The sequence below is a fragment of the Panthera uncia genome (genome assembly GCF_023721935.1).
Source record: "Panthera uncia isolate 11264 chromosome A1 unlocalized genomic scaffold, Puncia_PCG_1.0 HiC_scaffold_17, whole genome shotgun sequence".
Taxonomy (NCBI): Eukaryota; Metazoa; Chordata; class Mammalia; order Carnivora; family Felidae; genus Panthera; species Panthera uncia.
The window spans coordinates 101,192,700-101,205,152 of record NW_026057577.1 but is presented as its reverse complement, the minus strand read 5'-3'; the positions used below and the strand labels follow the sequence as shown (position 1 = coordinate 101,205,152).

At 32.1% G+C, this 12,453-nt stretch overlaps 1 protein-coding gene and 2 long non-coding RNA genes across 4 annotated transcripts in view; 1 reads left to right on the top strand and 2 right to left on the bottom strand.

Annotated features, from left to right (window-relative positions):
* Positions 1-12,453, bottom strand: part of LOC125934465 (uncharacterized) — a 362,030-nt gene that overhangs the window by 74,158 nt on the left and 275,419 nt on the right. The window lies entirely within an intron of this gene.
* Positions 1-12,453, bottom strand: part of GABRB2 (gamma-aminobutyric acid type A receptor subunit beta2) — a 241,516-nt gene that overhangs the window by 22,606 nt on the left and 206,457 nt on the right. Inside the window, exon 9 of the mRNA XM_049647833.1 lies at positions 11,522-11,635. Coding sequence (XP_049503790.1) covers positions 11,522-11,635 — 114 coding nt within the window. The remainder of the gene's footprint in view (positions 1-11,521; positions 11,636-12,453) is intronic.
* The window catches only part of LOC125934464 (uncharacterized), a 168,451-nt gene that overhangs the window by 26,243 nt on the left and 129,755 nt on the right, over positions 1-12,453 (top strand). The window lies entirely within an intron of this gene.

Below are 12,453 nucleotides of genomic sequence, written 5' to 3'. Positions count from 1 at the left end.
AGCAACAAGAAAAGCCTTTCATAGGAATGCAGCCCATGTGTTTGGTGTCAGGGGACCAACAGTCCCAACTGCCGAAGTAAACTACCCTGCTCTTGGGTGAGGGAATGTGAAATGCTCCACAAAGCAGTATTCACCGCTGAGGACTCCTTATGGATGGGCACTCTCTGGGTGGCACCTGGGTCAGCAGGCTTGTGCTCTGGGATTCAGAGAGGCTTACCCCCCTGTAGGGAGTCATGTATTTGTGCCTCTGCGAGAGAGACTGGCTGTGGGGTCTCTGAAGCTGGTCCAGCTTCCAGAAATTTTCTGCAGCAGAAGCTAGTAGCAGTATTGAGAGGCAAAGAGACGGCTTGCTTATTGCTGTAGGAGACTTCAAAATTATGTCAGGGTCCATTTTTGTTAGGTCTCCCTTGGTGCTCTTTGCCAAAATTAAACCAGCATCAAGCGATTCTGTAAACCTCTTCTCAGCAGAGGTCATAAAAAATTGCTAATTTGTTTAGGAACACAAGACTTGCTGGAGGAACTTTTTTTTTTAAACAAAATAATTTAATCTAATGGAAAGATAGATAATAAAAATTTAATGCCAGTCCTTAATTCCCAAAGGTGCCCATGGAACACACAGTTTTCTTTCTTTTTTTCAACAGTTCATAATATTTTCAGAGTTTTTTCAGTAAGGATTGTACTCATGATACTAGGACTGTTACTACATTTCCTAAAATCTAAGATTTTAACAACTGCAAAATATACCATTAATTTATTGACACGTTTTTATAAAGGAGAAAAGGAAATAAATATTTGCAATGTAGGTAAGTACCATACTTCAGGAGCTTTTCAAAAGTGAATCTTTGTCTTCAAATTGAAAACTATTGCATGCTTTCCCTTAAAGACTATGCTAATAATCCGCAGGGTGGGCTTGACTTCCAGTACTGATCTAACAACATGGTAACAGTATGAGCAGTATGTTAGTGGTGTTGTATTTCAATTTCTAGAATGGAATAGAGCACCTGAAGCGGCAAAGTATTACTGCTGCTTTGAAAACCCATGAAATGGTACATACACACTTTTTCTGTTGTTTACTAAACTTTACTGGCAACATGGGCACTCAGAACAAATATGTTTTCAAAATTTAACTCCTTGGTTGTGATTCTCATTCTAGAAAAAACCTAATCGAAGGGAAATGAATCCTAGTTAGTAAATCTTGGTCTCCAAGATTGAGAGAGACCTCATTTACATTTACCTCATTACATTTACCTTCTATTTATCAGGTTATTCTTGAGATAATTAAATGAGGTATCACAGGAAGCACATTGAAAAAGTATAAATACTACACCAGAACACAATATTATCAAAATCTAATGGACCTACTCACTTGGTTACTTACTACTTACTTTAGAGTGTACTATTTAATTTATGCTCCAATTTATCCAATATAAGAATTAGATCTTATTTAGATGCATTATATTTGGAATAGGAGTTGGATTCATAGTACTTTTAGTTGTTTCTAACACAGGAAATTGTTTTATAATATTTTTCTTTGTAGACATTTTTCCACATTTTTCCAAAAGGAAGCTTATTAAATAAAATGGGTTTAACCACAGAGTATGGTATATACTCTGTACAAGTGTTTATAAATTTTAAATTAATAAGCATTGCTTGTCGTAGAAATAAGTGATAGGTTTAATTGGAAAACAGCTACAGGACTAATGAATTTTAGGCTATAGGACTAATGAATTTTAGCCAAGAAGGCTCAGTAAACATTCTAGAACCACATGATTTTTTAAAAAATTTTAATTTATTTATATTTTTTGGGAGAGAAAGTGAGAGAGAGTGGGGGATAGGGGCAGATGGAGAGAGAAAGAATCTTAAGCAGGCTCCACCCTCAACACGAAGCCTAACATGGGGCTTGCTCTCACAATGGTGAGATTTTGCCCTGAGCCAAAATCAAGAGTCAGAGGCTTAACCAACTGAGCCACCCAGACACCCCTAGAACCACATGATTTTTAAGGTGGATGAGATCTTGGAGATCACATCCTTATTTTGCAGGACAGGTTGACTTTTCAGATATTACAAGTATGTCTTAAGTGCAGAATTAAAACTTAAATCTCAAATCTCCTGAGTTTCAGTTTACTGTACTGAGTTAGAAAATTAATTTTTTCATGGGGAACTATATCTACAGGGATTTATGGGCAGTGTTGCTATAGGTATGTCCAAGCTTGAAAAAATATTAAGACATCTATTTGTCTAGTTGCATAACTGGTGACAACATCGACAAGAAAGAACAGATGGCATGGTATTGACTGCTCCCAACGTAGACTAGTTACTGTTCAGTCTAGTCTATTCTCTCCCTCTTTCTCTCTTCTTCCCTCACTCTCCCTATTCCCTGCTTTCTTCCCTCTTTCCTTCCTTCCTTTTCTTTCAGACAGCAATAATTATTAGAACAGAATAGAAGCAATAATTATTATAAATGAGCATGTACTACTTATATGTTATTGGGCTATTCTGGTTAAGTGATATATATGAAACACTGGGAAAAGTAGGAATTGTATTTGTGTGTGGTATTTGGGTTGAGTAGGTATGGTGAGTGAGTGTGTGTGTGTAACTGTATGTGTTAGAGAGAACGTAGTAAAAGGACCATAGGATCATACTGGCAAAACAGGTAGGAATATGTATACATAAACACATTCACACAGTGTCTTAAATTTTAAAAGTAATATATACTCATTAGAATAGTTCAAACACTGCAGAAAGACATTAAGTGAAAAATGGAAGTGTTTCTATCATTCTGTCCCACTCTCTAAATGTAACCACTGGGAAAATGGATTTCAAAATGTAATAATACAATAATGCTTGTGCTATTGGTTTTACCCCTGGAAAAATATAAAGCTGACCATTCTCTTTCACTAACAGTAATATGTTATTTAAGATGGATTAAATGTAAAACATGAAACAATGAATTAACTATGGAAAGAAAAATAGCTTTCATAAAAATTCATTACACCATATGCCTAACCTAGAGTTTGAAGAGGAATTTTTATCCATTCCAGAAAACCCAGAAATTATAAAAGTGCAAATAATTAGGCAATTTAAAAATTGAAAACTTGTTTATGGAATGAATGGCAGCTTGGGAAAATATCTTTAGTGCACATACTAATAAGTGGTTAGTATATTTATTGTATTTGGACCTCTGAAAACTGAAAACAGAGAAATGGATAAGAGTAACCATAGTCAATTCACAGGGAAGCCAATTCAAATACCACATAAATATATGAAAAGTTACTAAATTTCTTAAATGTGAGAAATTCATGTTAAAACAAGACTATACACTTAATAAATAGTGAAGAGCAATCAGCAATCAATACTGTTGAAGGGAGAATGAGAAAGGGAATCTGTTCATACAGAAGTATAAACATGAAAAATGAAAAAATGATTATAAAATATTGGGTATTTTTCCCCCTTAGGAAAAAAAGTGGGATTCAAATGGTTTCTACTTTTCTTATTTTTAACTATTATTAAATGAAAATAACCATGTGCTTTAAAAAATGTAATTAGAAAGAAGATTAAAAAAAAAATTATGTTCCTCGTGGAAAGAAAAGCTTTACCTGATAAGAATGGTAAGAAAAAAAGAATGGTAAGAGAAAATGGTAAGAGAAAAAGAAAAATATAGAAATTAAACATTTTTACAAGCTCAAATATATTATTCTCTTCTAGATTCTGTATTTTCTGTTTTTGCCCATGTTTATTAAAATATTTATACATGATTTTCTGCTTTTTATGTATCTTTTCCTCTTTAAAAAAATATTTAGATCTTGGGAGCGCCTGGGTGGCTCAGTCAGTTAAGTGTCTGACTTTGGTTCAGGTCATGATCTCACAGTTCATTGGTTCCAGCCCCATGTCTGGGCTGTCAACACAAAGCCTGGAGCCTGTTTCTGATTCTGGGTCTCCCTCTCTCTCTGCCTCTCCCCAACTCAAGCTCTATCTCTCTCTCTTAAAAATAAACAAACATTAAAAAAATATTTGGCTCTTCAATTTATCTAGAATTTAATTTGGAGGATGGGGTGGGTTAAATATATGGTATTACATTTCAGTATTCCCAAATGGTCATCTAATTACTCACCACTACTTATTAAATAACTCACATGTTCCTAATGATATGAAATGACACTCTTATTAAGAATTTAGTGTATTATGTTTCTAAGTCAATTTCTATTCTCTTTATGTAGATAGGACTGATTCATTACTATATTAATCACTCTTGTTTTACAATTCATTTAAACTTCTGGTAGAACTATTCTTATTTTTTTTCATCATTTTGCTGATTCTATATATATATTTTTTCTTTCAAATAAACTTTAGAGTTACTGTGTTAAACTTCTAAAAAAAAAACCAAAACAGTAAAGAATTAAAATTCAAAATGAAGCCCTTTGTCATCCAACGAGATTACACTAAATTCATAGAATATTTTGGAAAAAACTGATTCTCTTAAAATGTTATTTTTTTAAAAAAATAAGGTATTTTAAATGAAGTTTTCTTTTATCAAAATCTTACTATTAGTAAAAGGGTTCTTTTTCTTTCCTTCCATTATAGGTATAAATATAAATAACATATATAAATATCATATCTAATATATATATACATATATATTATTGTTTATATATTCTTTAAATAGAAAAGCTATAGAAACTTCCCTAAATTTTCATATAGTTTCTAAAAGCTCCTCCCAGAATAAAATAATTTCTTTTTTTGCTAAGAGTGAAATTCTTTTTCCTCCTTTTCTAAAATCCCTTATTATCTCTCGTGTAATTTCACTAACAATTTTTGCAAAATTAAATAACAGTGGTGATGGTAAGCATCCATTTCTTGTTCCTGCTTTTACTGTTCTATCCTAAGACAAAATGTAAGAGAGAAAGTTTGGATAGATGAAGAGAAGTTAAGAAACCTATAGCAAGAAAATATCCATCATTTCTCAATTTCCTAAGGGTTTTAAAATTTATAACCAAAAAATGAATACTGAATTCAGGACCTTTAAATATCTCTTGATAATCTATTGAAAGGGTAAAAAAACTTCACCTTTTTAACATATATATATGGTAAATAATATAATTTTATTTTGAAATTATATTTCATAGTTATGTTGTAAGGTAAAAATTAAATAAATTTTAAGTAATTTTAGGTAAAGGAAAATTTAAGTAAAGCTTAACTTAAAGATTTCTTTCCTCCACTGATATTCATTAATGAAGTGAATCCATAGCTTTTTTCCTACACTTATGCTTTTTTTAGATATGGTTTTGTCACCTTACTTATGTTATGCTACTTTCTAAATCATTTGAAAATTTTTTTCTTCTTTCTGCTAGGATCTCCAAGAGTTTAAATACCAGTGGAGATATTGGCTTATAATGTTCGACAAGATTTATTGTTGAAATCTTCTAGGCTAGATGATCTTTTAGAGTAGGATTACATTATTTTGTCACTTTTCTTAGTTTTGTCTTTGGTAATTGCTCTGTTTTTGTTTTCTCTTCCCGCTAGGGTTAGTGTTGCTAATTTATACTTTCTAAGAATGTCATGTATTTTATCCACATTTTCTAAGATCTTTGCATAATTTTCTTTTAATTTTGCCTTTCTAAAAAACAATTGTTATGCTTTTAAAAATTTCTACTTTGACTCCCTCTTTGCTTCTTTAACAAGCTTTTCCTTTATCAATTATTTCCCTATTTTACTTAATTTTTTAAAAAAAGAACTGATTTATTTGTACATTTTTACTTTGCTTTTCTATTTTATTAACTTATAATTGATCTAGATGAATTACTTTCTTCTGCTTCTTTAGGATATACTGTTGATCTTTTTTTTTAACTTCTTAAATTATACATTTAATTCACTTTTTAAAATTACTTGCCAGAAATTTGCTTGACCCTATAACTTTCCCACTGTGAATTATTTTAACCACATCCCTTGGGATTCATTATGCAGTATTTTAAATTGCTATTAGTTCCTAGATGTTCTTCAAATTAATTTTTATTGTAACTTTGGCACATGAGTTGTATAAAAATGTGGTTATACAACTAATAAACATTATTAAATATATTAGTCAGGTAATGTTTCTGTCATTTTCTCTTTTTATTTCCTATCACTTTATTTGGATGCTATTTCAATTTTAATTTTATGAATTATATATAAATTATTAATCTTTGATAACACCTTTAATTTGGATTGCAATTATTATAAAATATCTCTCAGTCAATAGTTTTTTTTTACCTTCAATTCATCCTTATAATGTCATAACAGTCATAACTTGGTACTACCAAATAGTAATAATATTCAATATTCAGTTATTCTCAGACTTGGGTTTGCCTCATTTGTTTTGCCTGTGACTTTACATAGAATATTTTTCAATACTTTTGCTTTAGAAGTATATCTAATAAACAGCATTTTGTTGGGTTTAGTTGCTTGATCAAATCTAAGAATCTTGCTCTTTTGATGGGTAAGTTGATAGGTGCTCTAGTTATAGCAGTTAAGATAAGCTTGGTCTTAATTCTATCATCTTAATTTCTGCTCTAAATTTGCTTTTAAGTTGCCCTCATCCTTATTTCTGACATGTAGCATTAGTTACCTTATCTGCATCTTCATTTTATTTCCTTCTTATTATCTAGGGTTTTTTATAGATTAATTGTCAGTTTTTGATTGTTTTATCCTAACTATCTTGATACTCAAACTTTCCTGTTTCAGTGTATAGGACAAAGATCTAAAAGACAAAAATGCAGATTCCCCAGCTTTCCCACTAAAGATTTTGACTTCCAATGTCTCCGGTGGAATCTACTAAATTTTAAGTGAGCATCCCAGATGACCCTAATGTAGGCAATCTATGGTGGATCCTTCCAGAAACATGGTCATAGTAATCTATGTTAATTTTAAATATATTCTTAATCTTCAACTTCTTGATTCATAAACTCTAAGGATAAAGGGTACTGAGTCCTTGCTATGAATTAGAAAACAAATACTTTGTCTCACTTCAACAACAGACACTCTGGTTTATTCTTTAAAAAAAAATTTTTTTTTTAATGTTTATTTATTTTTGAGACAGAGAGAGACAGAGCATGAACAGGGGAGAGTCAGAGAGAGAGGGAGACACAGAATCTGAAACAGGCTCCGGGCTCCGAGCTGTCAGCACAGAGCCTGATGCGGGGCTCGAACCCATGGACTGCGAGATCATGACCTGGGCCGAAGTCGGACGCTCAACCGACTGAGCCACCCAGGTGCCCCATGGTTTATTCTTTTTATACAGTGTTTAGTATCTAGTTTAAATAATTCACTTATTTTTTATTCTGTGACTTTAATTTCTGGAGCTGTATAGCTTTAAGTTGACATGCTATCTTTAGTTCTGAATGCTAGCACACTGCCTTTTCCTATTCTAGAGTTCTTTACTTGGACTACCTTTAATTGGGGCTAGAATTTTTTTTTTTTTAACAAGGTTTTGTGGATGCTATATTCACTACAACTTTGGAAACGGTGGATATCTTTTTCTTTTTTGCCTTTATCTATCAATAATAATATTCTCAGGTTACTTTGTCTCCGCCTCAGAACCCTGTAACATTTTTCCATTGTTTTACAAAATTTAATATTACTGTTGAATAGTTTGAGACCTAATTTTCTTCCCCTTCCTTGTAGATCATTCACTATTTCTGAATGGAAGTTTGGTAATGTCAGAAAGATATAATAGGGTGGTAATGAGATTATATGATTTTTACCTTAGGACCCAGTATACCCTTTGGGCCTAATGATTTATTTTATTGCATATATGTATAAATATATAATGTCTAGCATAAGAGTGTAGCCTCTAGTCATCTTTTCTGTTCAACCATTTCTTAGCTTTCTAATTGTAAGCAAGTTAATTAGATTCTCTGGGTCCTAGTTCTTTATCTGTAAAATTATAATTACTGCAATAAAGGATAATAATAAAGACTATGTCATGAGATACTATATGTAAAGTGTCTAAGAACACAAAAGGCATCCAATAAGTATTCATTATTATTATAATTTTTGACATCAGACTTTTTCTAATCCATTTTATTCCATTCTATACTGGCATCATGATTCTGCATGTTTAATCTGCTATGCCTGTTTTATATATTTATTATGTTTTTTCTAAGTGGTCTGTATCTTTATATCTCTTTTCTCTCCATTTGGCATGATTTGGCATGATTTTCTCCAGCCTAAACTCTGTGTCACTGCCTTGATATTTTGCCACACTTATTCTCTTGTTTAGACTCAGTTACTAGTTTCTACAAAGATTACTTTGTCTTCATTTTTGCCTTTTAAATCACCTCTTAGCATCTTGTTTATCATTTCATCCTTGATCTTTTGTTTCATATTCTCTTTCAATTTTGGGTGAGAAAAAAACTTTTGTTATGGAAATTTTAATTTATCCTGAAGTATTTTTTTTTTCCAATTAGAGTCATTATTCTGTCTTTTGTAACCTAAGTTCTTTTCTCTTTCTACCTAACTAAACAGACATAGACAGAGTCATTTGTAGTTTTCCTGCACAGCTGCCATGCTGTATCTTTGTTCAGATGTTTCATTTTGATGTAGACCTTTCTACAGGGTTTTCCTATTTGTTCAAATATAGCTTTGGTAGATTTGTCGGGATTCTGCTTGCATGAATATTGGCTCTGCTTATGGGTCTCTGTTTCTTTGTAGAGCTTCAGCTTGAGTTAAGTGTTGATTGTTTTTGTTTTGTTTTTCTATTGCTGTTTTATTCTCTATGGCTTTTGAATGGAGAGGAGAAAAACTGCACACAGGTTTTGGATTCTTCTGCGTTCACTTCTCTAACACGTCTGCAATTGGACAAAGGCACCAGTTTTTTCTGGTTCTTTATCCTTTTAAGGGCTTGGTGACTGTGTGTGTGTGTGTGTGTGTGTGTGTGTGTGTGTACTCCCACACACTCATATGGTGCTAGTGGGTATATGAGCTATGACAGAACTTTCCTGGGGAACAACTTGGAAATATCTATCACCATTTTAAATGCACATACATTTTTTCACCCAGAAATTCTATTTTAAGAAATACATCAAGAATCAATGATGTACAAACATGTCCACAGTAGAACGCTTAGAGTTGCTTATAATGGAAAACCACTTAGAAACAATGCAAATATCTAACCATAGGTGCTTATTACATAAATTATGGTAAATATATCAATAAAATATCTTGTCACTATTAGAAATGGTGTATACTTATACTTGAAGGTATAAAAAGGTAAGTGGAAACTAGCAGTATACACAATAGCAGAGCGTAATTATTTATATAAAAGTATGTCACTCCCTGTAAATAAAAGGCAATGTTAACAGTGATTATATCTGGGTGTGGAGGTGCAGATGGTTTTCATTGCCTTTTGTAAATTAAAAAATACCATGAATTAGTTTTATAATTAGAAAAATAGTAATAGGACTAAACTAAGAAACAAAAAGAAAAACATTGAGAGAGAGATGCACTCTCTGCTACCATCTCTAGAGTAACAGCAACTATTTATTGAGTGCTCTTGGTCTGGTCCCAGATGAGGCCCTTAATATAATTATGTCATTTAATCCTCTCAGCAGCTTCATGAGGTAGTGTGTTTTAGTTTTCATTTGAGGAACTTGAAGGGTGGAAAGGTTAAACATATCTAAGGTCGAACAGTTCATAAAAGACCATGCCTAAATGAGACCCCAATTTGGTCTGGCTGATTCTAAAAGCCACCATTTTCCCAGTGGACCCTACTGCTTCTGAGGATTGCCACATACATCTTGATGTTTTTACAGGTTACAGATTTAATGGCTCATTCAAACTTTTGAACACCAATCCTTATTTCATATACTAAGTTTGAAATTAAAAGAGAACTCAAAGGGTATAGTGAAGACACGCTCAACAAAGAAATGTGTACAAGCAGAAGACATTAAGATTCATATTTCAATGTAAATCATGTAACATTTTCTTTAACATAATGTTTTATGAAATTGGGAAAGAGTTCTTGACAAGTGAGGGTCTAAATCATGATATCAGAGAGTATCATTAACTCTTTCAAGTCATCAACTGAAAAATTTAATGCACCAAAGAGGCAAATTTTCTATAAAGTAGTCTCATGATCTGGGGCTTTTCCTGAATTTTCACATAACTTTACCCAGTCACTATAACAATCATGCAGTATAGTTTGATTTTGGTTTTGCAAAATACATTTTTCAATCGTTTTCATCATAAACCGAAATTTGAATGGTGTTTTCTTCTAAATGATTAGTGCTCTACCCAGAATACTGCCCAACCAAATCAGTCTAGTTCAATTTCAACAAGACTAGCTAGAGTTAAAAACAAGAACAGCAATAACACAAATGAGATAGCCTAAGACAACACACATGGTAGGGGTTGGATGTTTAGGGGATTGGACTAAATTAGTGATGGCAAAATTCCAAATATTTCTTCTCCTGGAATCTACCTAATACCATTTATCAAACTCTGTTCTGTGTACAACACAACAAGTAATGAAGTTAAAAGGAAGCTTAAAATAAAACAGAGTAGCAATTTAATAGATAAACCATACCTTTCTCCCACCCCAAAGGCAATAATAATTTGGAATTAAGGAACCTGGGGTCAGAACAGTAAAATTAGGGAAGAACATGATACTCAGAAGATACAGTAACAGCTCATCAAGCATCAAGTCCTCATAGGAAAGATTCAGGAGCATTCATTGTCATTCACTGCCTCACCAGGAAACAGAAATCAAAAAAAAAAAAGAGTTGGACAGGTTGTAGATGATAAAGTAGAATGGTGACAATTCTTCTCCTCCTCCTCCTCCTCCAATGTAGAGGGCAGTATGAATGACAATTTGCCAATTAATAATGCAAACACATGAGGATTCAAAAACTGAACTTTAAGTATTAGCCAAAAAAATGTTTTCTTTAGAGTTCATTTAAGTCAAGAATTATAAGGAACAAACTCATGTATTACCTTTTATTTATCATTAAAATAGTGCTGAATCCACCAAGGTAATAGTTATTTGTAAAATACGTAACAATAAAGCAACAAGGACTTGATGCAAACATAACATTCCCAGACATAAATTAATAATCTAGGACAGAAAATATAGGCTCCTAAATTCTGATCCAACTAATAGAAGGAATGTATAATTCACTACCTATTCCATTCATCCAAATAAACACAACAAGAAAACTAAGAAATGACATAGTATATAATGACATTCTATCTTCTCAATACAAATGAAAATGAATCTCAAAATATGATGTACTTGGTTTCTCTCTTTAGCACAATAATAATGACTGAGTGGAACAATGAAGCTTAGGCTCATCACAGTTATATTAAAAAAAGAAGAAACCGGAAAACCCCATTAGGGTTTCATGAAAACATTTAACTTATTTCCAAGTCTCTGTGGATATAAGTCCATAGGTTATCTGCAAAGACCCCATACATTATTTTACAGGGAACAGCTAAACAAATTGGCCCCAACAGAAATACAAATAAATGGATTAAAAACTGGCTATCTAACCGTATACAGAGAGAAATCGTAATTGGTAGTCCGTCTAGTTGGGGAGAGGTTTCCAGTTGGGTCCCACAAGGATCGATATTGGGTCCCATTTTGTTTAATATCTTTATAAAAAATCTGGAAGACAAAGTAGAGAATGTGCTAATTAAGTAGACTGATGCCACTAGATTAGGATTTGTGGTTAAAGTAAATTGGATATAGATAAATGCTACTGGTCTTTAGAAAGACCGATGTTAACAGAGAGGATTTTGAATTAGTTGTATTTTTTTAATCTATCATTAAAATATATATATAATTCCAACCACTGGAAATAAATAGATTTAAAAGATTTTAGTGGCTTTGCATAACAAAAAAAAAATTAGGCACAATGGATAAAGGCAACACAGAGACTCACAACACCCATAAATGCAGGATAAAGAATGTTCCCCAAATGGAGATCTTCTGGGCACAGTTTTATTTGGAAAACTGGTAGTTGTGGGTCTCTTAATGCAATAAAGACATTGGAGGCTTTTTAGATATGTAAAAGTCAAGGTGGTGAAAAGGCAGGAGTAACTAAATTCTAATATATATATACATATCTATATATATACATATCTATATATATTAGAATTTAGTTATATATATATATATATATATACACACACACACACACACACACACACACATACACACACACACACTTATTGGCAACAAAATAAACAATGAACAACATAAAGCTTAAAGGGAAGAAAAGAGAGTTGAAAACTTGAAGAGAAAGTAAGAAAAGTAAGGGAAATTAATCAAGAGCAAATTCTATAAGGAAACACATATACACACATACACATACACAAACACACAAATAGAAGAATGCAAAGGGATAAATAAGAAGCACTCTCCTAACACTAGATTTATATATATATATATATATATATATATATATATATATATATATATAT